This window comes from Gossypium raimondii, chromosome 10 (genome assembly GCF_025698545.1).
Source record: "Gossypium raimondii isolate GPD5lz chromosome 10, ASM2569854v1, whole genome shotgun sequence".
Taxonomy (NCBI): Eukaryota; Viridiplantae; Streptophyta; class Magnoliopsida; order Malvales; family Malvaceae; genus Gossypium; species Gossypium raimondii.
Window position 1 is genome coordinate 4,224,845 of NC_068574.1, and position 26,477 is coordinate 4,251,321.

The 26,477-nt window shown below is 32.5% G+C and overlaps 4 protein-coding genes across 7 annotated transcripts; 3 read left to right on the plus strand and 1 right to left on the minus strand.

Moving 5' to 3' along the window:
• The first annotated feature begins 1,860 nt into the window (after nucleotides 1-1,860).
• On the plus strand, nucleotides 1,861-8,099 carry LOC105778689 (uncharacterized). 2 transcript variants are annotated; one of them, XM_012602439.2, is made up of 22 exons: nucleotides 1,861-1,991; nucleotides 2,305-2,480; nucleotides 2,773-3,027; nucleotides 3,372-3,496; nucleotides 3,750-3,794; nucleotides 3,882-3,963; nucleotides 4,056-4,124; nucleotides 4,211-4,381; nucleotides 4,483-4,548; nucleotides 4,911-4,979; nucleotides 5,068-5,187; nucleotides 5,341-5,414; nucleotides 5,590-5,820; nucleotides 6,100-6,209; nucleotides 6,355-6,446; nucleotides 6,520-6,576; nucleotides 6,901-7,023; nucleotides 7,109-7,157; nucleotides 7,245-7,306; nucleotides 7,495-7,556; nucleotides 7,658-7,709; nucleotides 7,789-8,099. In XM_012602439.2, the coding sequence occupies exons 2-22, from the start codon at nucleotides 2,322-2,324 to the stop codon at nucleotides 7,792-7,794; spliced, it is 2,079 nt and encodes a 692-aa protein (XP_012457893.1). In that variant the 5' UTR covers nucleotides 1,861-1,991; nucleotides 2,305-2,321; the 3' UTR covers nucleotides 7,795-8,099. The 2 variants fall into 2 exon arrangements, with proteins under 2 accessions (XP_012457893.1, XP_012457897.1); XM_012602443.2 differs by having other exon boundaries at nucleotides 6,520-6,561.
• A 735-nt stretch (nucleotides 8,100-8,834) lies between these two features.
• Nucleotides 8,835-9,860, plus strand: LOC105778690 (fasciclin-like arabinogalactan protein 14). Its single transcript, XM_012602444.2, has one exon. It carries the CDS (start codon nucleotides 8,835-8,837, stop codon nucleotides 9,858-9,860), a length of 1,026 nt encoding a protein of 341 aa, XP_012457898.1.
• Nucleotides 9,861-12,759: 2,899 nt separating this feature from the next.
• On the plus strand, nucleotides 12,760-16,012 carry LOC105778507 (putative glucose-6-phosphate 1-epimerase). Of its 3 annotated transcripts, none has more exons than XM_052621532.1 (7): nucleotides 12,760-13,241; nucleotides 13,782-13,815; nucleotides 13,911-14,079; nucleotides 14,232-14,372; nucleotides 14,988-15,090; nucleotides 15,188-15,287; nucleotides 15,473-16,012. In XM_052621532.1, the coding sequence occupies exons 1-7, from the start codon at nucleotides 13,131-13,133 to the stop codon at nucleotides 15,703-15,705; spliced, it is 891 nt and encodes a 296-aa protein (XP_052477492.1). In that variant the 5' UTR covers nucleotides 12,760-13,130; the 3' UTR covers nucleotides 15,706-16,012. The 3 variants fall into 3 exon arrangements, with proteins under 3 accessions (XP_052477492.1, XP_052477491.1, XP_052477493.1); XM_052621531.1 differs by having other exon boundaries at nucleotides 12,762-13,241; nucleotides 13,782-13,838; nucleotides 13,919-14,079; XM_052621533.1 differs by having other exon boundaries at nucleotides 13,180-13,241; nucleotides 13,782-13,838.
• Nucleotides 16,013-17,079: 1,067 nt separating this feature from the next.
• LOC105778008 (uncharacterized) lies at nucleotides 17,080-18,778 on the minus strand. The gene is made up of 2 exons (XM_012601555.2): nucleotides 18,249-18,778; nucleotides 17,080-17,646 (listed from the first exon to the last, which is right to left on the minus strand). Exons 1-2 carry the CDS (start codon nucleotides 18,328-18,330, stop codon nucleotides 17,444-17,446), a joined length of 285 nt encoding a protein of 94 aa, XP_012457009.1. The 5' UTR covers nucleotides 18,331-18,778; the 3' UTR covers nucleotides 17,080-17,443.
• Nucleotides 18,779-26,477: the final 7,699 nt, after the last annotated feature.

Consider the following 26,477-nt stretch of genomic DNA (forward strand, 5'->3'; position numbering starts at 1 on the left):
TTTATCTTAAAATATGCTATCAATTTATAACAATGTGATAAACTTTATTGGATGTCAAATAATTTTTAATATAACCAACCAAATTTGATAATTTAAGAATCAAACTTAATTTTCAAAAAAAAAAGAAAGCAAATTTAATTCCTCTAAAAAAACTTAAGTATGAATTTTATAGTTAAGACTTTAAAATATGACATGATACTTTTAAGTGATATATCATGTTCGCACAATTCATCGTTTTAATTAGTAAGTGTTGGATGCAGTGACATATTGTATTTTATTGAAATCACACAAATTCGAACTTTAAAGACAACATTATTGATAAGGGTAGTCACAAACACTAAATATATACCGTAAAACGGATATGAATTTTCTTTTAAAATCCATTGTTTAACTTATAAACCGTGTATGAAATTGAATTAAGTTAAATATATAACTCTATGAATTTAAATGATAACGAGTCAAATTATATTTTAAACCAACATCTTAAAAATTAATTAAACCCGTTTGATAAAAAATAATTTTTTATTTATAAAATAATTATTTTACTTGTTTTATAAAATAAAATTTTATTTATATAATAATATAGATAAAAAGCGATGAGTTTAAACACGTAAATTTAGTTGCATGTAACGTTAAAAACTAGTTAATTTGAAAGTGTAAAGAATGAAATCCACTTTGCACTATATCATAAAAACCCGTAGAATACTTTTATCATATAGAGTGTGTTAAATTATTTAATGCATTATCATTAGAAATAATTTTAAGTAAATTTAATTGTATAATTACTTGATTATATATCATTGTTGCGATTACACATAGGTCCGTTTTTGACGTCTTTGGGACTCTAGGTGAAATAATAAATTGGACATTTTTTAAAAAATTATAAAATATAATATAATAAAATTGAAAAAATTTGAGGCCTTAAGAGTAGTGGCTCTTTTATGATAGTAAAATACAATTTTACTATTTTAATAGTCTATATCTTTATAATTTTAAAGGATTGAATCAAATTTTTATTATTTTGGGGCCAAAGTTTAATTTTATCATTACTAATTTAAAATTTTATTAATTATAAATAGTTTAAACGGAAAATTTTCTATTTTAGGGGGTCGGGCCCCTCGCCACTGCTTAAGAAATGAAGTATTTATGGTGAAAAATTGAAAGTCTTAAAAATTTAATTAATTAATTTTAGTTTAAAATTTTTTTCCACATTATAAATTAGAAAAAATATTTTTTTTGAACCCCTGGGCGTTAGGCACTCCAAGATCGGATCGGGCTGATTATTCCATGCATAATTAATTTATAAATATAGATATTAATTTAGTTAGATAAGAAGTAAAATATCACTATTTTATAAAATAAATTGTAATTTTATTTTTTAATATAAAAATAAAAAATACCTTTATAAAAAAATCTATTTTTATAAATCTATTTGTTATATTTCAGGTAAATATAATTTATTTGGGAGAAAATGAGTAGTGATGTCGAATAACATAGGTTTAAATGGAGAGATAGGGAAAAAAAAAGGGAAAGAAACGGAGGAACCAAACACAAGTGGCGGGATTCTTGCATGCAAATGTTATTTATTTCTCAGGTTGAGCGGCGACCCGATACCCTCGCTCTCTCTCTCTCTCACGACATAGCGAAGACGACAATAACCCCTCTGTCCTCAATGTCTCTTTCTCTTTTCCACCATTATTTTCTTGTTCACTTCTCTCACCTATCAATGAATGCCAATTACCTTTCACATTAATCAATTATATACCTTTCAAACTTTTTGGTTTCATGAATATCAAATTTTTTCTTCCTGTAATTGTCTTTTTTAAAACCTTTTTTTTTTTTTTTGCTTTGGGTTTTCTTTTCTATGTTTCCATACCATGGTGACAACTTTGTTTGCTCATTGCATGCAGAGGAATTTTATTTTTAATCATGGGATGTGGATTCTAAATCAGCTGCTACATTTTTGAGGGTTTCAATAGACTTCACATCGGGTTGGTTTATTGATGTTGAAAGAATTTTTTTTGTCTCTATTATGATATTTTGTTATTGAAATTGCTCTCTTTTTGGGACTAATTCCTTCATAATTGAGCGCTTTTGCTTAGTATTTAAGGGAAACGAGGTTAACTTGTATGTGATTCCAGTAGTCCCATTCCATTGATTGGTTTGTCATTATTAATGCTACCTTGTAACCTGCTGCAATGCAAACTGTTTTACTTCATCATTGCTATGGATTTGCATTGGATTTTATGCTCTTTTGAGGAGATTGAAAACCTTTTTCAATGTGTGGTTTTGTGACATTGTTAGGAAAGGTGTAAACTATAATGGAGAAGAAGAAGTATCCAATTGGGCCGGAGCATTATACATTGTACGAGGAGGTGGGGCAAGGTGTTAGTGCTTCCGTGTACCGTGCTGTCTGTATATCCTTTAATGAAGTTGTTGCAATCAAAATTCTTGATTTTGAACGTGAAAATTGTGATCTGGTAATCCCTTCTTTCCAATTCTGCAGTTTTTTTTTTTGTGGGTGTGTGTGTGTGTTTAAGGTTGTCGTTTTGTTATCTGGTTGGGGTTATATGTTATGTCAAATTGGATGAAACATTATCTCTTTAGCTACAGTAGGATGAACTACTTTGAAGAACTTAGAAAGTACGCCTTTTTCTTGCTTTTTTGTGATTATTGAAGAATGATACTAGATTTCTGTAGATGCTGCATATATTCTATTGAGATCTATCAACACTTGTTGCTTTGGCATTTTTCTCTAATCCACTTTCTCAGAATAACATTTGTCGTGAGGCGCAAACAATGGTCTTAGTTGATCATCCAAATGTTCTTAAATCACACTGCTCCTTTGTCAATGATCATAACCTATGGGTTGTCATGCCATACATGTCCGGGGGATCTTGTCTTCATATACTGAAGGCTGCATATCCTGATGGTTTTGAGGAGGTAGTTATAGCCACAATACTTCGTGAAGTGTTGAAAGGTTTAGAGTATCTTCACCATCACGGGCACATACATCGGGATGTTAAAGTAAGTACTTGGTCTTCATTCGCATAATTTGAGTTCAATACGCTTAATCCTTGGTTTTTAAAACCAAGCTCTTAATGGTTGGGTTACAGTTTTAGCTTACAAGTTAAGAGTTACATATTCTCAAACTCAGTAAGTGAATATATTATTTTTGCTCAGAAAAAGGCAATTCTTATTTCTACAGTATTTATTTGAGTCGGTTATTTAGTATTGCAATGGGAACCATTTGATTATCATGATTACCAGATTGTGAACTCCATTAATTTCATAATATCTCTAAAGCAGTTTTTTCTCGTGTGTGAATGAAACACTTTGGTTCTTAGCTCCTCAATGGTCTTTTCCAATAGGCTGGGAATATTCTCATTGATTCACGCGGTGCAATCAAGCTGGGAGACTTTGGTGTTTCGGCTTGCATTTTTGATTCGGGTGATAGGCAACGCATGAGGAATACATTTGTGGGGACACCATGCTGGTATGCTTACACTTCCGCATTTATATCCTTAGATAAGAATCCTGAATGCCAAATACTTTTGTGGTTAACTCAGGCCAACTATATTTTTTATAAATCCATAGAAATATAGATCATAGAATAATCAACCAAATCCTATTCAGATAGCATCTTAATTTTGAACTAATGTCCCACTGGACTTTTTCATCGAGTAAAAATGTCAAAGGCTCAGTGCTTCTTATCATCTGTAATCTAATTTCCTCTTCGTTGTTTGTAGGATGGCACCCGAGGTTATGGAGCAACTGCATGGTTATGATTTCAAGTCAGTCTATTGTTTTCTCAGAAAAGTGTCTCGTTCATGCTCCTTAGGTGACATTATGTTGATGTTTATTTGGCAAAATCCTTGCAGGGCAGATATCTGGTCGTTTGGTATAACTGCACTAGAGCTTGCTCATGGCCACGCTCCATTCTCGAAATATCCCCCAATGAAGGTAGATAGATTCTGTGACCCCCCTTAGCACAATTAAAATCCTTTACTGGACACCAAATTTATGTTTATTTAAAGCATATCTGTTGTTCTTAGGTGTTACTTATGACCTTGCAAAATGCACCCCCAGGCCTGGATTATGAAAGAGATAAGAAGTTTTCTAAGGTAGGCTAACCAATCCAACATTTTTAATAGTTGGATTAAATTACATAATGTTATGCGTTCATCTTGTGTTTCTCTTCTCTTTTCAGTCTTTCAAGCAAATGATTGCTAGTTGCTTGGTGAAAGATCCTTCAAAGAGACCTTCAGCCATGAAATTATTAAAACATTCATTTTTTAAGCAAGCGAGGTCAAATGATTATATAGCAAGGACACTTCTAGATGGATTGCCTGTTCTTGGTGATCGTATCAAGGCATTGAAGGTTAGCATGCTATTTTTAATCATATGGCCCTTATTTGTATAGCCTTACATTATGTTTCTGTTACTATCTTATACTTACAACTTTATCGTTTTTAAAAATAGAAAAAGGAAGAAGATATGCTCGCACAAAAGAAAATGCCAGATGGTGAAAAAGAAGAGCTATCACAGGTTAGAACTTTCAAAATTTTAATTATAACAAGTGGATGTTTCAATGCTCTTGTGCAGTCGCAGACATCTGTGTTTTTATTGTGGCTATCATCAAGTCATGATTCTAGAATTCAAAATTTTGGTTAGATTCATAATACATGAAGTCAAACTATGGTGTTGCATTTAAACCAAAATATTGTACTAGTCATATGTGGTTGGCAATGAGAAGGTTTATATTTAATCTGTGAATTATTATTTTGCCTATATTTATTTTACTAGATTGAGGGTGTTCTATTTTTTTGCTCATCAGTGTAATATCTTGTAGGCTGGGATTTGAAAGATCCGAGTTCATGACTTTTTGGTGCTTTTGTAATCATGAGCAGAATGAATATAAACGTGGGATAAGCGGATGGGATTTCAATCTTGAAGATGTGAAAGCTCAAGCTTCCCTGGTATAGTAATGGTTACTTTCCTGTTCCTTTTGGCGAAAAACTTTTTAGGGGTTTTTAAAGCTTTTTAGAATTTGTAAATGCTTGTCAGATCCAAGATGAGGACCTTATCAATTATACCAACCAAGGAGGGTGCTCAAATTATTTGCCATCACATGATGGACGAGATAAGCAATCTGAATGTCAGACCTCTTCTCAAGCTACAGGCAAGGTATTTCAAGATATACTGTGTCTTTTATTTTTGGCAGGTTTGTTGTAGGAATATAGGCTTTATTAGTTTTATCATTTTACGTCGTGGTTCGTCTTTTCTTCTTATTTTTCCTAGATTTCTTTTGGGTGGTTCTTGATGCTCTAGCTTTCACAGGAAGATAATGATCTGGTCCACAATCAACCTGCAGCTCCTTCTCTAGCAGTTGATCCAACAAGAAGTATTGCCAAGTATGTTATTGAGATAGTATTTGACAGTCTTGCTATATTACATTTTTACCTCTATGTCATTTTTAATCACTTTTGTTTAAGTCTAGTTTTTTGAGAACATAGCAGTAGTCAGTAGTCATGCTTATTTTCGTGGAAGTAACGCCAATTACATTCATTTTTTTTAATCCAACATTAGATTTGAAAGATCTGATGATGACTCAAGCAGTGCTAGTGCCTCTCATGAGCTGAATGTGACTTCACTTTCTGATAATGATCATGTTGAAAGTAATCTGGCTGAGAAGCCTGTCCTGGAGACCAATGGAAAATCTTCTGATAACCTGATCAAACCTTCTCATCAAAGGACAACACCATTTTCAGGGAGCACCAGTATACCAGAAACCAGTGTTCTCCCAATTAAAGGAGAAAGGTGTGATACTTTGCTTACATAATTCCTTTTCTTGGTTATAATGCTTAATCCTAAGTTACACCGCTAGTAGGTCAACTTAATGCCATTTTGTAAGTTTCCTTTACCAAGGATTTGTTTTACAAACTCCATTCATATATCTAAACTGGTATTAAACTATCATCCCACCTACCATATTTACACACATTAATTATCATAATATTTTTAAATATTTTCATCTTCATCCATGTATAGAGTTTATCATGTTATATTTCTCTAGCACTCATTTTATCAAGGTTTTAGTGATAAGCAAAACCAGCAGCAGAACATTTCTGGTGGCAATGGAGCAGCAGTTTCTACTGGAGGAGAAGATACTATTTCTGAACTTCCTTCTAAGACATCTAAATCACAAGGCAAGTGTTAACTTTTCATACTCTAACTTTGTTTGTCCTGCAAAAGGAGTCTCCAGGTCTTATGATTTGGTTGATGATTGGTTAATTTTCTCTCTTCCCATTTTAAGTTGATTTACTTCCCCCAATAAATAAAGTGTCATTGCAGGAGTGAACAGTGATGATGAGAAAGCAAAGCCACCTGTCGTTCAGCAAAAGGGACGTTTTAAAGTTACATCCGAGAACGTTGATTTGGAAAAGGTGACCTATATCTTTATGGTCCGACTGTAGCTTCTATTGTCATATAGGAGATGAATTAACCTTCTCTTTTCAGGTTGCCCCATCTCCTATACTGCCAAAGAGTCGCAGCATGCAGGTTGGTACTTCGGAGGTCAGCACATGTGTGCCAAATTGCCTATTAGAACCAATTCTAGAATCCCATTTTATAGTTCTCTGGTAAATGCGCAATTAGGTTTTTGATTTGATTTATAATTAACTAGCAATCCTTGCAAGCTTTTGTAGCACAATAGTTAGTTCTAACAAGTATTCGTAAAAGAAGAGATATAGTTACAAGCAGAAAAGCTTACGGCCCATATTGAATCGATGTATATGTTGTTGTGCCTTATTCAAGCATATTGTCTGGAAATAAGAACATATCTATACTCTTATTTTGTAGCTTATAATTTTTATATTGTCATAATTATGGGTTATGCAGGTTTTAAATACAAATCCTATGGTTTCACTAGCAGCAACATCTGACCCTTCATTATCAATCCCTGCTGCCAATCATCTTTTTCCACTGTTGCAGTCTGTTTTGCAGACAAACATTCTTCAAAGGGTATATGTTAGCCAAATGTTTTTTTTGACATTTCTACTTTATCTATTGGCTGATATTGTTCTACTTGGCGTGTTTTTGTCAACAGGAGTATATTCTCAATTTAATGAAGCACGTTTGTGCCAGTGAACCTATAGGTGCAACTACTTAAAATAGTCCTATATTCCTCTTTTTTATAAATTCAAATTATATTATCTTAAATTTGTTTTATCTCCATTGCTTAGCTAGTCGTGCACTTGAGGGAGTATGTGCACCGGCTAATGGGGCAGTCACAGAGAAATCTTTGGTAATTTTTTTCTCTTTAATTAACATTTTCCGTTCGATCATAGTTGGTGGGTTGGCTGCCTGCCGTCATTATTGTGCTAGAATACATTCAACTTTATCCTACACCATTTTTAAGCCACCTATGAAACTACATGACTTCAACCTTACACCAAAAGATTTTATTGATTAAACAGTTTTCTTGAATTGCAGCTGGAACTAGCTCATGATAGGGAAAAGGAGTTACTTCATGAGATAACCGAGTTACAGTGGAGGTATTTCAATGTCGTGAAGTGTGATTTCTTTTTCCATCAGTTACTTTACCATCCAAGTACCAAAAAAAGGCCTCTAAACCTTGTTTTTGTTATATATGCAGGCTCATCTGTGCTCAAGAAGAATTGCAAAAATACAAAACAGAGAATGCCCAGGTTAGTTTCTGAAACAGTTAGCTCATTTGTTCTCAATTTTCTTAAACCATAGCTGCCGATTCCAACCATGGAATTGCAGGTGTAATTTTATCTCGAATTGGAGCTGCGATGCAAGTAGAACCTTTTCTCCAACCATGTGATTCTAAAGAAAGCTAAAAGGAGAAAGATTTAGAAACAAATATGAGCAAGAGATATATATGATGTAATTATATGGAGCTGGATGTTATTGTTTGTGTCATACGCCCTTAAATTTTTGTAAACTACTCTTATTATATTTTCTTCTCTAGATCAGCATATAAGTTGTAAATACTAAACATAGTTTTAATCTTAAGTTTAGTGATATTTATGTACTCCCCATTTGGTAAAATTTCCAAATGTTGATAAAATAAATTCAAGCTTGAAATTTCTTTTCTTAAAAAATGATCATGATTGAAGTTTCATGGATCAACTTGGAATAATGAAATAATTTTATATTTTCATGTCCGTAAAATTCGAATCTGAGTCTTCCCTTAAGAATGTAATGTATCTTATTATTATATTTAACAAGTGGGTATCACTTTTTAGTATAGTCGTAATTTCATTTCATAGTGGTGGTAGAGCATTTACCAGTCACTTTGCAAAGGTTATCAAAGTAAAACTTTGCCCATAAACAGAGTTAAAGTTCCTCACAACAACTCCATCATAACACAAAAAAATACCCATTTGTTTATTGTTAACAATATCTTCAACTGGGAATGGTTCATGTGGAAAATGATGAAACGATACTAGAGACGATAATAGAAATTTCGATTATTAAATATTAATATATTTTATACAGATTCAGAGTCGCAAGCCATTGACCATGCATGTGTATTGTATATGTATGATGTAGAACGAAGAACCAAAGTTTAAGGGCTTGAGTCACGGTATTGAACCATCTCATAGTCTTGTCATAAGGTGCTAGATTTAGAATTGAAAAGAAACCTCCACTATCTGCGCTTGTTTGGCCGAATTAGACTCAACCTTACAAAAATAGACATTGAATTTTAATCCACACGCTTTTAGTATAAAAACCCATCGTCTTGGCCCTTGTTATCCAACGACAAACAGTTCATCATATCATTATAAAAAAAGTAAAAAACAATAATGTCGACTTCACCAGTAATTACTTTATTGTTCTCCCTTTTCTTTGTATTACTATCACCAACATATGCTTTTAACATCACAGAAATCCTCAAACCTTACAAGGACTTCAATTTGTACAATTACCAATTGAGTTCAACAGGATTGGCAAGTGAAATCAACAACCTACAAATCGTGACCGTCCTTGTTGTTGCCGATTATGATTTGTTCGCATTTAGACACTTGCCGGGCGATGATGTTAGGAGAATCTTGGGGTTCCATGTGATATTTGGTTACTATGATCCAACCAGGCTCAAAAGCTTGCGATCCAGAATAACCCTCACCACACTTTACTCAGGGGCTACCTTGACCGCGAACCGCGAGAGCAATGGTGAAGTCACGTTTAGATCGACTACTTCAAGTTCTAAATTGGATGCCACATTTGTTCGCACCGTTGAACTTCAACCCCGTAGCATTGCAGTATTGCAAGTCTCCCCTTATATAAAAACATCAGGCGACCTACCTTCCACTCCACCATCACCACCACCACCACCACCACCACCACCACCACAACAATCACCAACGTCGCTTCCCACCACTGCTTCCCCTCCGAGGAAAGCCTTAGCACCACCTCCGACCAGTCAAGAGAAGAAATCCCCAACCCCAACTTCATCCCCCAATAAATCAAGCAATATTGCAACAACTTCACCCCCCACTAAAGAAAGCAATAACACTGCACCAGCTGCATCAAAGACTAAACCCAACTCCGTATCATCTGGACCCCCGCCGGAAGAGAACCCAACTACTCCACCACCAAAGGCTTTGTCACCAAGGAAGGCCCTCGCACCGGCTCCTAGTGACGAAGACGAGTCTCCGGTTGCATCCCCGCCTAAACCAAGCAGTAGTACACCATCACCATCACCAGCTGCTGATGTTCCTGCTCCAGCTCCTGATCAAAAGAGTTCTGCTACACCTATGGCTTCCGGGAATTATCTTGCCTCCATCCTTATGATTTCGACTGCGGCTTGGTTATTTTTTCCCATGATTTGATGGATATTTTGGCCTCTTTTTGGTATTGTGACTCATATACCATGATCCAATGTTCCAAGCTTTCAGATTTATGATCTGAGACCCATCTTTTTTGTTCCTATTTCTTTGAGTCCCAACTGAAGAAAAATAATGCCGGGTAATCATCATTATTCCACTCCACATATCTCAATTTAATTTTCTTCGGTTCATAGAAAAAAATCTCAATTCAGGTCAGAGAAAAAGAGCTATATCTGCATCAATGACAAAAATCATAATTGATAATATGATAGATTAATAATAAGTTCCTACACAACGGCAAATCAAATGATACGAGACGTTTAATAAACATAAGCTTCAAAAATCTTTTGCATGCATGCCAAATGTAAAAATCTACATTTTCAATTGAGTTAAGACTCGTTCAATAATTTTAATCAATTTTAAATAATAAGTGAACAATGTATTTACTTAATTTAAAAATAAATATACATGATTATAATAACTTTTATAATTAAAAAGAAGAAGAAGTTATAAACTGTCATTTAAAATAAGTCCCATATTTTATTGATATTAACTTGAATAGAAAATTTGATCCTTTTATCATAAAATAAACTATTCTGTTTAATAAACGCCCTTTTCAATAATTTTTATTTATTTATTTAAGGGTAAATTAGGTTAGAAATTATCCAATTATGGCTTTTTGTCGTAAAATGATTATTCGACTATTTAATTTTTAGGTGTTTTCATTTTACACCAGCTAGATGGTGACGAAAAAGATAAAATTGAATAATTAAATGATATTTTATAATTTTCATAGCTAAATGGTTAAAAAGAAAGAAATCATAATTGGGAGACTAGTAATGTAATATATCCATTATTTAAACATCAATGGAAAGGTTATTTTATACAAACATTGGTGGAAAGTTTTAATGTTACTTGATTTATATATTTTATAAAGTATAGTGAAAATTAAAAGATATATTTTTTGACAATGAGATACCATAATATTTAAAAAAATTTCTAATGAATATAATAATAATGGCGTTTTCTTTAAAAAATAATCTAAAAACTTAATTAATTACGAAAATGATTTGGGGAAAAATTATATACAAAAATGATTCGTTTGCTACAATTATCGTCGGTACCGTTTGACACACTGATGACATTAGCCTACTTTTCTCTCAGTCATGTTTTAATCATTATAAAAAAAAAGTGGTACCTCTTGATATATTGACGACATTGGACTGAAGTGTGAATATATAAAACATTTAAGGACCTGATGAAGTAATTACCCTTTCTAGATTAGCTAAAGAAATGGTTGCTAGACATTTTCCAACTTTTGTTCTATCGTTCTATCTGCATGTTAGGTCTGTTCCCTTTTAAAATTAAATTTAAATAGCCCTTAAAATTTATAAAAATAACAAAAATAAATCCTTCTCAACCAATTTAAAAATTGGACAAACCCAATATGTAAATAGACCAAAAGTTGAAAAGCATTTAATTTGGTGCCGCCGCACCTTTATTCAACCAATCTAAAAAGGATAATTGCTTCATCAAATCCCTGAACATTTTATATAATCACACTTAAGTCCAATGCCACTAATGTGCCAGGTGGCACCACTAAAAATTTTTTATTTTTATTTTCTTGTAATGATAAAAGCATGATCGAGGGAAAAGTAGGCTGATGCCGTCGGTATATCATTTTCGTATATAATTTTTCTCAAATCATTCTCGTAATTAATTAATTTTTTAAAATTACTTTTAAAAGAAAACCAATAATAACTATTGTTTTAAACGAAATATTTTAACTATTCATGCAAATTTTAAACACTAGTGTCTATTTTAATTTTAATTTTAATTAGATAAAAGAATTGTCCTAATGATCTGATATTGCTTAAATTAGTAGAGCCTCCGAAAATCCACCAAAAAACTCCACTTCTCGCTCTCTTTCTCTCTCTTTTCCCCTTCCTTTTTTGTTTCTTCGAAAGAACGATATCAATCTAAAAGAAGAAATTTTAAGAACCGCTAAATGGCTTCAGCTTCAGAGAATATTTACGTCGAGCATGTTAAAGGCGTCAATGGTCTCGATAAGGTCATCTTAAGGGAGATTCGCGGTTGGTCTGCTGAGGTTTTCCCTTTCCTTATCTATTTCTCTCATTTTCTACGATCATTCCTTTGCATTTTGTTACGCGATCATTCTTGTCTATGTTTTTTTTGGAAAGAAACGGTTCGTTAGTGACTTGAGATCGGAATCTTCAAATCTTTGTTGAAATGTCAACCGCATTGCAAGAATCACCTTTTCTTTTGAAGAGATTTACGTGATTTGTTTAGTTAATTATTCTATTTATAGATTTGGATCCCGCGGTTAACTTAGCTGTCCGTACAATGGAAATAAACCCTGATGGTTTAATCTTGTAATTGTTTTGCTTGATAAAACTTATATATATATATATATATATATATTCGTGCATTGAATTTAGATCAAGAATGATTCATTCTGTTGTTGTAGATAGTGGGAAACAGGCTGATCGTGTTTTGCACTGAACCAAAACGAGAACGTATGAATCAAATGAACGAAATAGTAGGAATGCTTCTTGAAACCGTATTAAGCACAGGTTTACTATTTGTGCATGTTTTGATTTACGAGAACTTTCCATCGGGAGAAACTATTTACTTGTGAGGATAATCTAGAATGTTTACAGGACAATAACTTAATACGGTTCTTTGGCACATTAAAACTTTTTTTTATGTTTTAAAATTGCAAGAGTTTCTGCCATGTGTATAAGATGCTTTAGAACTCCTTTGTTCTTCCTTGTTGCTGTATACTGGCTGGAGTGCACTTGTGCAAGTGCGATTTCTTTAATCAAAAAGTCATAGTGACAATATTAGTAAAACTGTTATTTAATGCTCCGAAGAGGGAGTTTCAAACATCCTCAACTGAGTTAAAACATGTTTCTCTTGGATCATAAATAATCAAGTCAACGCCAAATTATTAAGTTCTCTTATGTAGTTAAATTAGCACGTCATGATCAATTAAACCTGCTTGTGGAGATTTTGATCTCTACCACCTGTGTATAGATAAAACCCACTTTAGTATCCCGCAAAAAATGAAACCTTTCCAGTTTTCCCCCTTCTAATGATAGCATTAAGTCTTAAAATCATTTGTTTTGTGTGAATATGGACAATTTTGTTAGAACTAGTGTTGACCTTAGGAAGTCATGGATGCTTCTTACGTAGTGCTTCCCCTCCCCCTCCCCCCCTCCTCTTTTCCTTCCTTTTAACCTGAAAAACTTTATGATTTCTTGTATTGATTCTATTTTTCTTAAACAGGTGTATCTCTATGGGGGTCAAGTCACTTCTTGGAAGAATGAACGTCGGGAGGAGTTGCTCTTCCTTAGTAGTAAGGTATCTGTTTTAGAATTATCCTTGTTAGAAACCATTTAGCTTAAGAATTTAAATTAATTTCAGTTACCTCCTCTCCTGCTACTAACGATCTAAAGTTCTAAACTTCACCATTCGTGATAGTCCTAGAATGCGCACGCAATGGTTCATGAAATAAAATTTACGGCGTTGCAAATACATGCTACTAAAAGTTACCATTGATTGTGCAGTTTGATGATTAATTACTTCTACTTATAGTATTTTCCAAGTGTCTGATTAAAACCTAATGCTACGTTGTGAAGAGGTTAGGGTTCAAAAAGCTGTTTTTTTATGGGGGGTGGGGGGGAATGAGTTCTTTGAGGGGAGTGTCAAAATGCCCGCCACATTTGTATACTTACCTTTAAATATAGACAAGGTTTTTAATTTTTCTTAAAAAACGAAAGAATTTCTAATTGAAATAATTGATGCACATTGATTTTTATGTAGGAAGAGAACTAGCAATTTGAATGGATCTACCAACTATTTGTGGTTGGCTTTTCAATAAATCGTGTGTTCTTTCTGCAGGCACTTTTTCAGCCACCTAAGCCTATTCGTGGAGGTATACCAATCTGTTTCCCTCAAGTATGTGCTCCAAAGCTTTATCTTTTCCTTTTTACAATTTTTATATCTTTGATTCAAATTTAATCATTCTAGCCATGCAGTTCGGAAATCTCGACTCTCTTGAGCAACATGGATTTGCAAGAAATCGACTTTGGAGTGTTGATCCTGATCCCCCACCATGTTCATCACATACTAATAGCAGGGCTTTCATCGACTTAATTCTTAGGCATTCTGAAGAAGAGGCGAAGATCTGGTCTCACAGGTGCATTGCTCTATATGAATTTTGATTTATTTAACACAGTCCCTGAATTGGCATCCTGATTTTATATCCTCTATTCCAGTTTTTGTCATCTGCAAGTGAGATGGATACTAAAGTCCTATCAAGTGGACTAAGGGATGTGCAATTGTGTGCAGGTATGAGCTTCGGTTAAGGGTAGCTCTAGGACCTGCAGGTGATTTGATGCTGACTTCCCGCATTCGAAATACAAACACTGATGGCAAGTCGTTTACATTTACATTTGCCTATCACACCTATTTTTTCGTCACTGATATCAGGTATAAATATATTTATCTAGCAATCTAGTGGTTTTTAGCAATGAGAATCTCTGCATTTAAACACAGTATCATGCATCTCTAATTTTAGCAGTTGCAGTATTTTTTCCCCTTTTCAGTTAACAATGCTAGTGTTTTCTTAAGCCGTGGAAACAGTATGATATGGTGAATATTTGATTAAATCGCCCTATAGCCTTGGCCCTTATTCCTTACGTAAGGGGGGAACTAGACTGTCAAAAGCAGGAGTATAAATATGAGATCAAAGTCGTACTTAGTCACTGAACATAAGTAGTTTCTTAACGCAATTGATTTATATATTCTTGCTTTCTTATCTTCTACATGCCAGGTAAGTGAATTTGCTATTTTGCATAGATAAAATAAACATCTTGCAACACATGAAATTTTTATCTTGAATTGAAGTTAAGTTATGATTAGAAGCAATTTTTATTTGTTTCACCACATTTATATCATACATGGAAAGTAAAAGCTCTGTTCTTATTTTTTGTTATTATTTTAAGAGTAAAGAAAAAGTTCTGTATCTAGGTGTTGTTGTTATGCTATATTGCTTGGACTTATTCTTTGTTCTGTACGATTCAATTTGTATTTACTTTTATTTAGTGAAGTGCGAGTAGAAGGACTAGAGACACTGGATTATTTGGATAACCTGCAGAACAGAGAGCGGTTCACTGAACAAGGGGATGCAATAACATTTGAATCAGAAGTTAGTCTAAAATTTTTAAAGCAGGCTTATGTTTTCTGTCTTTTCAATTCTAATTTGTATACATTGTTTTATGTTTACCGTTCTTGTTGGTGAAAAGGTGGATAAGATATATCTTAGTACACCAACAAAAATTGCCATCCTAGACCACGAAAGGAAGCGAACATTTGAGTTGCGAAAGGATGGACTTCCGGATGCTGGTGAGTTTATTGTCTTTATAAGCTTCCATCCTAATTTAGAGCACAATGGGTAGGAGATATGAATTAGTTGACAGTCAAAATTCCATTTTAAGCTCGACGAACCGTAACATCTTTTACAACCCAAGCTTTATTGGATAAGCATGTAAATTGTCGATTACAGCTTGGTTCCTATGTCCTTATTTCAGTCGTGTGGAATCCCTGGGACAAGAAAGCGAAAGCAATGGCTGATTTCGGTGATGAGGAGTATAAACATATGCTTTGCGTAGAGGCTGCTTGTGTGGAGAAGCCCATCACCTTGAAACCTGGTGAAGAGTGGAAAGGAAGACAGGAGATCTCAATTGTTCCATCAAGTTACTGCAGCGGACAACTCGACCCGCGTGGACAACTCGACCTGCGTAGGGTAACCTTTGGTTGTTAAACACTGGCTTTTGCTTCAACATCCTTTGTACAGTTTAAATCGCAAAAACACTGCCGATTCAGCCTCCACAATTGGTGCCAGTCACCAGCCAAGCATTTAATTTACAAATTGTCCCTGTGCCTAAAGTTTTCATATGAAGGGCATGGTAATTTTGCATATCTGTTTCTTTGGGTGTATTGATTGATTACCTCTCCATTCTTATTCTTTCATTTTTTTTTTCATCTTATAGTATTAACTTTCTGAGAATTGTCCAAGCGATTTAATAGTGTGTCAGTTTGGTAATAAAATCCTTTGCTTCTATTCGTGAGATTATTTGCAATAACTGTTACCCTTGCTTTGCTTCCCTGATGATGTATGTATGTATAGTATCGTGAGCACTGAGGCGTGTATTTGAAAAAATAAATTCCTTTTTTTTTTTCTTGATGTTAATATACAACAATTTAGTAGTATGTAGATGCAAATTTCGTTGATAAAAAATGATGCAGATCCATATGTGGGTGGGCAATTCTGATTTGAATCTTATCGCTTCAACTTTTGGGTCATTCGATCTGGTGTAAGTGGAACATCGGGTCATGGAAAGTGAGTTTTTGAAAATTGAGTAAATAAAATTATTTGTTGTTTGAGTTTCATTGAAGTGTGGGATGTAAATGGATAATGATGTGGTTATTAGAGTAAATTCATTCAATCAGTGAGTTAGGCTGATTAAACCAACCGATCACCACATCTAACAACTTTAGGAACAGGATGAAAAAGCATACTTCATGAGATTCCATAACATACATCATTGTAAAGAGTACGGATATTCATAATCAAGTCTATTCATAGATCAGATCAAGTCATAATTTAATTTTAAAAACAATTTTAAATTTGATTTAACTCGATAAATTATTATAATATTCATATATTAAAAAATATAAAATTCAAGTATAATTTTTGTATAATCAATAATTTAACAATCCAACTATTGTAATTTATATTCCATCCGTCCATGACAAATCTAGAGTAAATTAATTTTTTAGCTATTTATGTAAATAATTAAATATATATTAATAAAAACATTATTTTAGAGCGATATGATAAAGATATCGAATTTATTCAAGATTTACATAAATACAATTATATTAATTGTATAAAAAAATTTTACTTTAATATTTATAAATATATATTTTACATTTTAATTTAATTTTTATATTTTTATAATTAACTTAAATTGAATCTAAGTCGAAATTAAAAATCTTTTATCCAAACCTAACGCGCCACTCGACAATTCGTAATTGCGTCTATATTTTTGTGACAAATAATTAGGCTACGGAATTTTAGTTTAATGGTGGACAATGCCAAAGCTCTTTTGATAAAGAGAGATGGGGCCTAAAAGATTCAAACAATACTTCCATTCTTTGAATAAACTTTGAGCTTAAAGCTCAGCACACCATTGAGTTCAACAAGGTTTGGATTTGATAAAAGTATCACATATATACAAAATGTCTTCATACGAAAGCATTTCCTTTTAATAGTGATACACCAACTTAATATTTCCATTTGAACAAGGTTGGCAAAACACCTATATGTACCATGCCACTGCAACGCATACCGGCCAGCAGGCCGTCCATCGGGGTTCTAAAACAACGATGCCTATGTAAAAAGCATTGCAGGGGACAGTAGGAACAAAATTTTATTACGTAGAGTATACTATAATATCATCATCAAGTACCCCAAATCCAAATGGTTATCAACAAAATCAAGCATGATCGGCCGACAAGGATGTGGATGAAGTGTTGTTAGAAGAAGACCATACAAAAACTCGCCAAAAGGGTCGTTGCTTGCGCTTGGGATGAGGATGATGATGCTCAGTTTCGGATCTTCTCAGCATCTCCCACATCACCTGCACATCTTGGTACCCACATGTTTGTATATCATCACGTAGTTTCAATAGCCCTGCACCTGCCATATCCCATCACCATCATTTATATCAGTAAAAACCAAACTAAATTATGGGTTTTCTTCTTCTATTTAATTGTTTTAGTATTAATTGTGATGGTGCTTAGATGAGTGGTCCTGGCAGTGATTGGGCCAAAATTGAGCACTAAAGAAAAGGGTGATGTAAGTTGTTTTCACGCCATTGCTAACTTTGGCAAAAAAAAAAAGTTGCACTAAAAAAGAAGTTGATCCTATAGCCTTTGTATTGCAAATGGAACATGAAGCCATTGGTTAGTATGGGTTTCATAGTGGACTTTGTCAGCTTGGATTTTTAAGCATATTGATGACACCCATCAATGAATATCTCAAAACATGCTTTTGGTGTATATATATATATGTGTATATATCCGACCCAATAGATTCTTAGAAGATTTGACACATATGTAATATACCTTTCCTAATGAACTAAATACATAGGGATTTGAAATAGGTTTAAGAATTAAGAGTAAATTTGCATTATATAAACATATACATGTAAATAATTTGTATAATATACCAAAAAAAAGGGGGTCCAAAAGGAAAGCCGTATTTAGTGGAAAAAGGGAAGAGGGGTGGATGAAACGCACCGTTTTTGCGAGCTTTGAGAGGAGAAGAAACAGTAAACCAAAATCTACGAACAGGGAAAATCATCTTATGCCAAAAATCCATGAATTTCCCTTTCACTCTTATCTTTCTCTTGCTGTTTTTGATCTTCCTCTTCCCTCCTCCTCCGCCTCCACCCAGCACTCTAAACGCTATCGTTTTGAACCCTGCCAGACCTCCACCTTTTATCAATAAGAGGAAGCTTTATATATGCAGCTTTTACCAAGGTCCGGAAGGAAGAAGAAGAAGAGAGGTATGGGGGTTAAATCACAGGAGAACGAATCCCCAATCAATAAATACAGACTACATACGAAAGAAAAAGAAGGAGAAGTGTGAGGGGTTTTAAATACAAGGAAGAGGTCACTTCATCATTTTTACAAAGCGAAGAACGACACGTGACTATTATATATGGAGTTGATGACAGAATCACAGAGAGAGAAACCAAAAGCTACTTTATTTTGGTTTTGGTTTTGGTTTCAACGTATTTTCACACTTTACAAAATGTTTGGCGAGATCGAGAGGATGGTATCTAACACCTAATTATTTCATACCAGACCATAATTTCTTTTATCATATTAATCCATCATTTCACTATTTCTTTTAACTTCAATTTTAAACCCTAAATCTTAAATTTAGAATCCAAATCTTAAACCTAAAGCCAGAGACGAAACTAAAAAAAAAAATTTAAGAAGCAAAAATTAAATTGTAATGTTTACTATAATAAAAATGTAATTTCATCATTTTAATAACATATATCTTTATTAAAAATTATAAATGGCCTAAATAAAAAGTTTTTATTTTAGGGGGTTGGGCCCCTCTAGTTTCTAGGGTTTAAAGTTCAGGGTTTAAAATCTATGACCTAAGGTCTAAGATCCATGAGTCTAAGGTCCAAAGTTTCAGAATATAGGATTTAATATTCAGAATTCGAGTTCAAGATAAAAAAAAATTACTAAAATGAGGGTGAAAATTATGAAAAATATTAAAATAACATTAAATAATTAATAATAGATACATTACACCCTTATCATTATTACTATGGGATGTCGGCTTCCAATTTTGGTTCTCACTATACCACCCATCAAATCATAAAACAATATGCATATATTAATTACAAATATATATTTTTCAGTTATATATCTAACTAAAAAGTTAGATTCAACATTATTACTACAAATAATATTATTCAAAAAATTTTTAAAATATATTTGGAGCGTCGTATGAAGTAAACTCCATATGATTGACTGCTGACAAAATGATGTATGATATAATAAAAAATATATTATTAATATACTAAATATCAATTCATTCAAAAATATCGTAAAACCTTTTATTAATAAAAAATATACTGTCAAAAGATCATTATCATTAAATTATAAAAGAAAAACTTTTTAAAAGCAAATAAAGGTATAATTTAGAATAAAAGAAAAAGTAGTAAATTTTAAGGACTAAATTGAAAGATAAAATTGATTTAATTAAGTCGGGGGCGGTTTAGCTGTTTGAATTAAATTGGTAGATGATAAATTAAAGGATATAATTTAGATTTACTTTTTTAACCTATTGGCTACCAAAAATTAGTGTCGGCAGTGGCCTTGGCCACGTAGCTAATAAGGGCAACGGATATGGCATGAAAAAGATTGGTTATCAAACGTGCCTTTGCTCGTTTTTGATAAAGACTTTGGGCCAATCATATTTTGACATGTATTGTCTTAGGATTCCTTTGTGTTTTTTGCCCATTTGCACTATGCTTCTTTCATTTTTCTAATTGGGGAAAATACTAAAAAAACCATTTTTTTTTAAAATTTATCGAAATGGGCCTAATATTTTATTATTTATCAGAATGGGCCCTTTCCCCTAAGTCCACGTCAGCGCGAAGTTAGGGGACGTGTTAGCAAAACGAGTCTATGTCGGTAGCGCTTTCTTGGCGATGCCTGTAAATCGCACGACGGGACGCGATTTGTTGCCACGTCATCAAAGCGCGCTGACGTGGACGCGATTTGCTGCCACATAGAGCACCCCTGGGGACGCGTTTTCCTCGTTTTTCTCACATTAGGTTTAGGGTTTAGGGTTTTTAGGGTTTTTAGGATTTTGGAGAAAAAAGTAAATTAATTATAATTTATTCAAAATTGGATTACGTTTCGTGTTTATGAGTTTCTAAGATAAAATCAAAGCAGAATGTTTTATGAGAAGAATTTGTGAAGTCGCGCCATCGTGGATGCGCTTTTGCTACAGTAGGTCCTGGAAAAAATAATTTCGAGTTGACGTTTCTGAGCAAATAGTATAAAAAAACGCTTCAAGCAGGATGCTTTATGAGAAGAATTTGTTCGACGGATATGTGCTGCTTATCAAGACGAGTCAATTCTCCGGCCATTGCTAAAATCGTACAAATTTTTACGATTTAAAAAAATAATTTTTTAAAATTATTTAAAAATAGGGATTTAAGAGAAATTTAAGAGGAAATTCAGAGCAAATTGAGAGCAAATTGAGATTAAATATGGGTTTGAGAGAAATTTGGAAGGAATTTGAGAGGAAATTGAGAAAATAATTGAGAGAGGATTAGTTTGTGAAAAAAAAATGTGTTTGTGAAAAAAAAAGGTGTGGGTATTTATAGATTTTTTTTTTGACCGTCGGGGGGCAACGGTCAAAAAAATTACCGTTGCACTGTTCATGCGCGGGGAAATTGTGTCCCCAAGGGCACGCTACGTGGCATCAAATCGCGTCCATGTCAGCGCGATTTGTTGACGTGGACACAAATCGCTCTTACGTGGACGCGATTTGCTGATACGTCCCCTGACATCGCGCTGACGTGGACGCGCTTTAGGGGAAAGGGCTCATTCCGGTAAATAATAAAATACCGGGCCCATTTTGGTAAATTAAAAAAAATAGGCTTTTAATGGTAAATTGCCCTTTCTAATTTATACACCCACTAAACTATTTTCTTTTTTCTTTTCCTGGAAAGTCCTTTTTAATAGGCATTACGTTATTTCTTTCTTTGGAAACACCTCTAATTATATTTATTTCATGATTTTATTTTTTTATTTTTACTTAAAAAATTATATAATTTTTGCGAATTTTGAAAAATAATTAAGGGAGGCATTTCTAATTCCCAATCCAACATTGTCTAATCAGAGATTAATCTTACAAATTACATTCGAAGAATAGATAATGAGAATCTTTGTCTCTACGGACAATCATTTAGCAGGTCTGGTGCTGATGAGTGACTCACTTTTGGCTGTTTTAAATGCTACCCCTTTTCTCCAACACTAACTGAATGCGACGCTAAAGCTTATAATTTCCCTTATACTTGATGTTTGCATGTCTAAACTAGAATATCGATTCCAAACATCTCTACTACTGGTTTAGAAATATACGGTGGGTTGATTTAATTTATTGACTATTTATTAATATTTTAATAATTAAAATTCGATTTTTTGTCAATAATCACATTTCATAAATAATTTATAAATATTATTTTCTAACTCTTTTAATGAAATCAATGGTATACCTTGACTCTAAATTGGATAACATATTTTACAATAGTAAAACGTAATTTTGAAGGATTAAATTAAAATTTACCATTTTTAGAAGGGCCAAAGTATAATTTTACATTTATTAATTTAAAATTTTAAAAATTTTAAAGAACTTAAATAGAAAATTTTTCATTTTAAGGGGCCCGAAGCCCCCTAGATTCGCCCATTTCACTTATGTCATTTGGTATATTAATATAGAGAAAAGTTTAATTACTACATAGGTTTTGGTACAAATTGAAATTCAAAACATACGAGTAAAATTCTACTTCAAATGGATCTCTTCAACCAATAAATGTTGGGTGTAATGATAAGATATATTGTACTCTCAAAGAAAAAATATGAATTTGGTTCTTATAGACGATATCATTAAGAAAAATAGGAATATACCTCAGTGAATATGAAATATATATAAAAAGAACTCTTCAAATAAATAAATAATTTCCTTAATTTGTTGCTAACTCCAATACCAAAATATATTGAAAAATAATGGTTTACCAAAAAAAAAGCATTAATGATCTTTCATTGCATGATAACACGGTTTGTATAGAAATAAAATGCCCTCATTAATACAAAATTGACCAATTTATTTCGGTATTTGTGTTAATTTTTAAATGATAAACTATCAAAATAGTCACTTTTATTTTCTCGGGTTACATTTTAGTCACTTATATTTGAAATGTTATATTTTAGTCACTTACGTTATCGTATTATAACATTTTAGTCATTGAGCATTAATTGTCGTTAACGGTATAACGGTAAGTGATGTGACACGTTAAATCATCATTTTAAGCGAAAATTTAGGTTAAATTATACAATTGATCCTATATATTTTTTCGTTTTAAGCAAATTTTTTTTCTTTTATGTAAAAAGAGATGGAGAAGAGAGGAACATAGAGGGAGAAGCAGAAGATGATGAAAAATAAAGAAAAAGAAGTAAGTTAAAAGAACATAAAAGAAAAAAATTACTCAAAATGAAAAGAAAATATGTGGTCCAATTATATAATTTAACCTAAAATTTTTGTTTTAAATGATAATTTAACGTATCACGTTAGCTTACCGTTAGACCGTTAATGGTAATTAACGGCTCAATGACTAAAATGTTACAATACGTTAACGTGATTAAAATGTAACATTTTAAACATAAATAACTAAAATATAAAATGAGATAAATAAAAGTGACTATTTTAATAATTTCTCTTTTTTAACATATATTTAAGGAAGGAATGAAGATTATAGACTAAAAATGGGACGGTGAGCTAAAACCAAAAGCTCTGTAGCTGGTGTCGTGAACTTCAACCACCAGGGAGGGGAAAAATTTAAAAGAAAATATAAATAAATGGTGGGGTAATGTCACCTTTTACTAACATTTTCAAACTGTTGAATGAAGGCTGGCTCTTCTTTGTAACCCATCACCCTTTGTTGTTGTTTTAATATTCATTACTTGTTCATTTCAATAAATCTGGTGGGTATTGGGTGGGACTAAAATGAAAATATCCAATCTTGGAACCGTTGTAACTGTAATACAATTCATATTTCTATGTGTTATATATCAATGATCACTAACTCGAAATTCGGATAAGATATCACCAAATAGGTATGTACGAGGTTCGTACATATAGCAGAAGGACAGTCAGAGGAGCTCATGATATCAGCTCACACGAGTCAAGGAGAGTTCGTATATAGGGGGCAGTGAGATCTAGCAGGCAATCCAGAACGGTACACATGTTCAACATGCCCGAGACCCACTCAGAAGGTCAGTCTTATGAATAATAAGGTCAAGTTCCCTTTAACGAGATACACAGAATATGAAAATTTTCGATTTTGGACTTTACTATAATTGATGAGGTAGAATATATAGGATTATTTTTTATATTATAAAATAAGATAGACATAATCATTGTTTAGGACTTAGGATACGACGTGGGTCAAAGGAAAAATAAATAAATAAATAAATATTAAAGTTAGACGTAATGTTCTTCAACATATCTTGTTTACAATGATTTGGAGGATTTATTAAATCTAGGAAAATATATTATTTTTGTTAAACAATAACTAAACACAACCATATTTTAATCTCGTAATTCATGTGATTGAAGAGGGAGAATCATTATTGGAAAAAAGGCTGTTACATTGGCAACACCCACCACCCAAAAAAAGTCTTTGAAAACAAACCTGTATCTGTTTTGAAAAATAAAAAATGTTAGTCAAATTAGACTGCTGTGTGGTTGGTTTGAGCCTTGAGGGTACATGAATAAATGGAGGAAAATAGAGGCAAAAGTACTGATTATGTAAAGGTCATGGCACAACGATTCTTTCAACATAACATTATTCAACTTTAAATTAAATGTGTCTGGGCTTTCCTTCGAAAAACAAATGTGTGGGGCATTTAAAAAAAAATCTATTTTATGATTAAACCGACACATAGCCAGCAATCAAAATGCTTATATTATATTACATAAAAGTTAGGGTTGAATTTCTAGCATCCCTTTTCCTTTCCATTGCTCCCAATTATATTTTAAAAAAAAGTTTAAAACATTAATATTGGTTATAGTTAAAGTAAATAATAATTCTTAATATATAAATTAAAATAAATTAATTTGAGATTTGAGATGCGGTTATGTAAGGGAAACAATGACCAGGTTCAAGTCTGAGAAAATTAAATTTCTGCTAGAGAAAAAGAAGACTTTCTAGCTTCTCGAAACGCTAGTGTCGAAACCATTTTTTAAAAAACAAAAAAAAAATTAGTTATCGACTTAAAAATGAAAATGGGAGTCGCCACCGATCTTTTATTAAGGTGTGATCGGTTCACCCTTAAAAATAAATTTTAGGATTGCGAAATTTGAGAAAACAGGTTCGGGAGTCGGTTACGCACGAGGAAGGGTTAGCACCCTCGTAACGCCCAAAATTGGTACCGAATCGATTGTTTAATGTCTTAATGTTGCAATTTTGAAAAGATTTTAAAATACGATCCTTTGAAAAGAAAACTTGAGTAAGATGACTTGAACGATGAGATTCATTTATTTCGAAGAAATAAATCGTCACACTCAGTAAGTTAGAGTGCAACATTTTAAATCCTTAAAATTAAGTTTATCTCTTGACTTTTAAAACCTATGCATTTTAAGAAGGATATCTGATTATTTGGGTTAAATGAGAAAATCAAGACCCAATAAGTTAGGGCTCGATTTCACAAAATTCCTAAATATCGAATATTGCATTTACTTTTAGAAGAATCCTCATCTCGAGAAAATAACATGTCATATCCAATGCATTAGGACACAACGTATCGAATTCCCGAGAATGAGCTTTTATTTATGAAATTTGTATGGTTTTATTACAAAATAAATACTTGGCTATCTAAATTCGTGATAAAGAATTGAAGCCCAGTAAGTTAGGGCGCAATCCTCTCGAGAATCGTGAAAACAAGCACTTTTAAAAATTTATGAAAATAAAATAATTTGAATGCTTCAGTGAAACACCATTTTAAAACAAATGTAATATGATTGAATGTTGAAATATGATGTACAAGAGCAATAGATAAATGCAAATAAGAATAGCAACAATGATTTTAATCACATTATACAAATAACAATATCAAAACTCGAAATTTAAATAAACCAATCATCTATTTTGAAAGGTACACTAAGACAAAAACAATATAATTAATATATTCTATATAAAATTTACAATAAATTATATACATGACTTCCAAATAGACTTAAGATGAAAAATAACAACATTGAATAATAGTATTTAAAAAAGAAAAATTATTATACAAGCATTTACCATATAGATATACAAAATGAACTTTAAGATATAACTTAAAACAAAACATTAAAATATACAAATTATATCAAATTCTTATAGAAATATATATATTAATAAATAATGAATCAAATAATAACATGTTAAGTTTGAAAATAAGAGTATGTAATGGACTTAAAAATAATGCATGATAAATTTAAAACAAGTTAATGATGATTTGAAAAATAACAGCATACTACATCTTAAAATTATATTTATAATAGGTTTAAAAATAGCGTCAAACTAAGTATTAAAATAGGCTGTAAATAAATATATTAAAATAAGTACTAATGCGATTTAAAACTATACTATTAAAAATCAAGTTAAAGTTAAGATGCGATTTAAAATATAATAATAATAATAATAATAGGATTAAAATGATTTGGAATTCAAATAAAAATAAAACATTACAAATAAAAAGAAAAAGAAAAAATAAAGATAAACTAAATTGGTAATTGACTTGAAAAATGAGGGACTAAAATTGCAATTAACCGCAAAATCTGAACATTCAAAATCTAGAAAACGATACCGTTTATAGAGGATTAAAATGAAAACTAAATCAAATGTACATCACAATTTAAGAAAATTGAAGAAAATCAAATTACAATTACACCAAACATAGAGGGACCGATTGTGCAAAAAGACCAACGAACGAAAGTGCGCGGATCCTACCCTCGGGTCGGGTCACCGCGCGGGTCGCAGGCCATTAAACGGTGCCGTTTTGAAAACATTTTAAAACCTAAAAAAAAAACCTAAACCTAAACTCTCTGCCGTTTCATCTTCAAGACCTCCGCTCATTCAACTCCGTTTTGTACAGAGGAAAAGAGGGTTTCATTGGTGCTTCGCGAAGGTAAGTTTTCTCCTAGTCCTCTGTTATTTGTTTGTG

Bases quoted from the DNA above. Each gene is read 5' to 3' on its own strand.
- LOC105778689 (XM_012602439.2), top strand. From the start codon at position 2,322: ATGGAGAAGAAGAAGTATCCAATTGGGCCGGAGCATTATACATTGTAC. The intron at 5,188-5,340 runs GTATTTCAAGAT...TAGCTTTCACAG, and splicing joins CTTCTCAAGCTACAGGCAAG to GAAGATAATGATCTGGTCCA. The intron at 7,024-7,108 runs GTATATGTTAGC...TTTTGTCAACAG, and splicing joins AGACAAACATTCTTCAAAGG to GAGTATATTCTCAATTTAAT.
- LOC105778690 (XM_012602444.2), top strand. From the start codon at position 8,835: ATGTCGACTTCACCAGTAATTACTTTATTGTTCTCCCTTTTCTTTGTA.
- LOC105778507 (XM_052621531.1), top strand. From the start codon at position 13,131: ATGATTTCTTGTATTGATTCTATTTTTCTTAAACAGGTGTATCTCTAT. The intron at 14,080-14,231 runs GTGCATTGCTCT...AATTGTGTGCAG, and splicing joins GCGAAGATCTGGTCTCACAG to GTATGAGCTTCGGTTAAGGG. The intron at 15,091-15,187 runs GTTAGTCTAAAA...GTTGGTGAAAAG, and splicing joins CAATAACATTTGAATCAGAA to GTGGATAAGATATATCTTAG.
- LOC105778008 (XM_012601555.2), bottom strand. From the start codon at position 18,330: ATGGATTTTTGGCATAAGATGATTTTCCCTGTTCGTAGATTTTGGTTT. The intron at 17,647-18,248 runs GTGCGTTTCATC...GGGATATGGCAG, and splicing joins TCTCAAAGCTCGCAAAAACG to GTGCAGGGCTATTGAAACTA.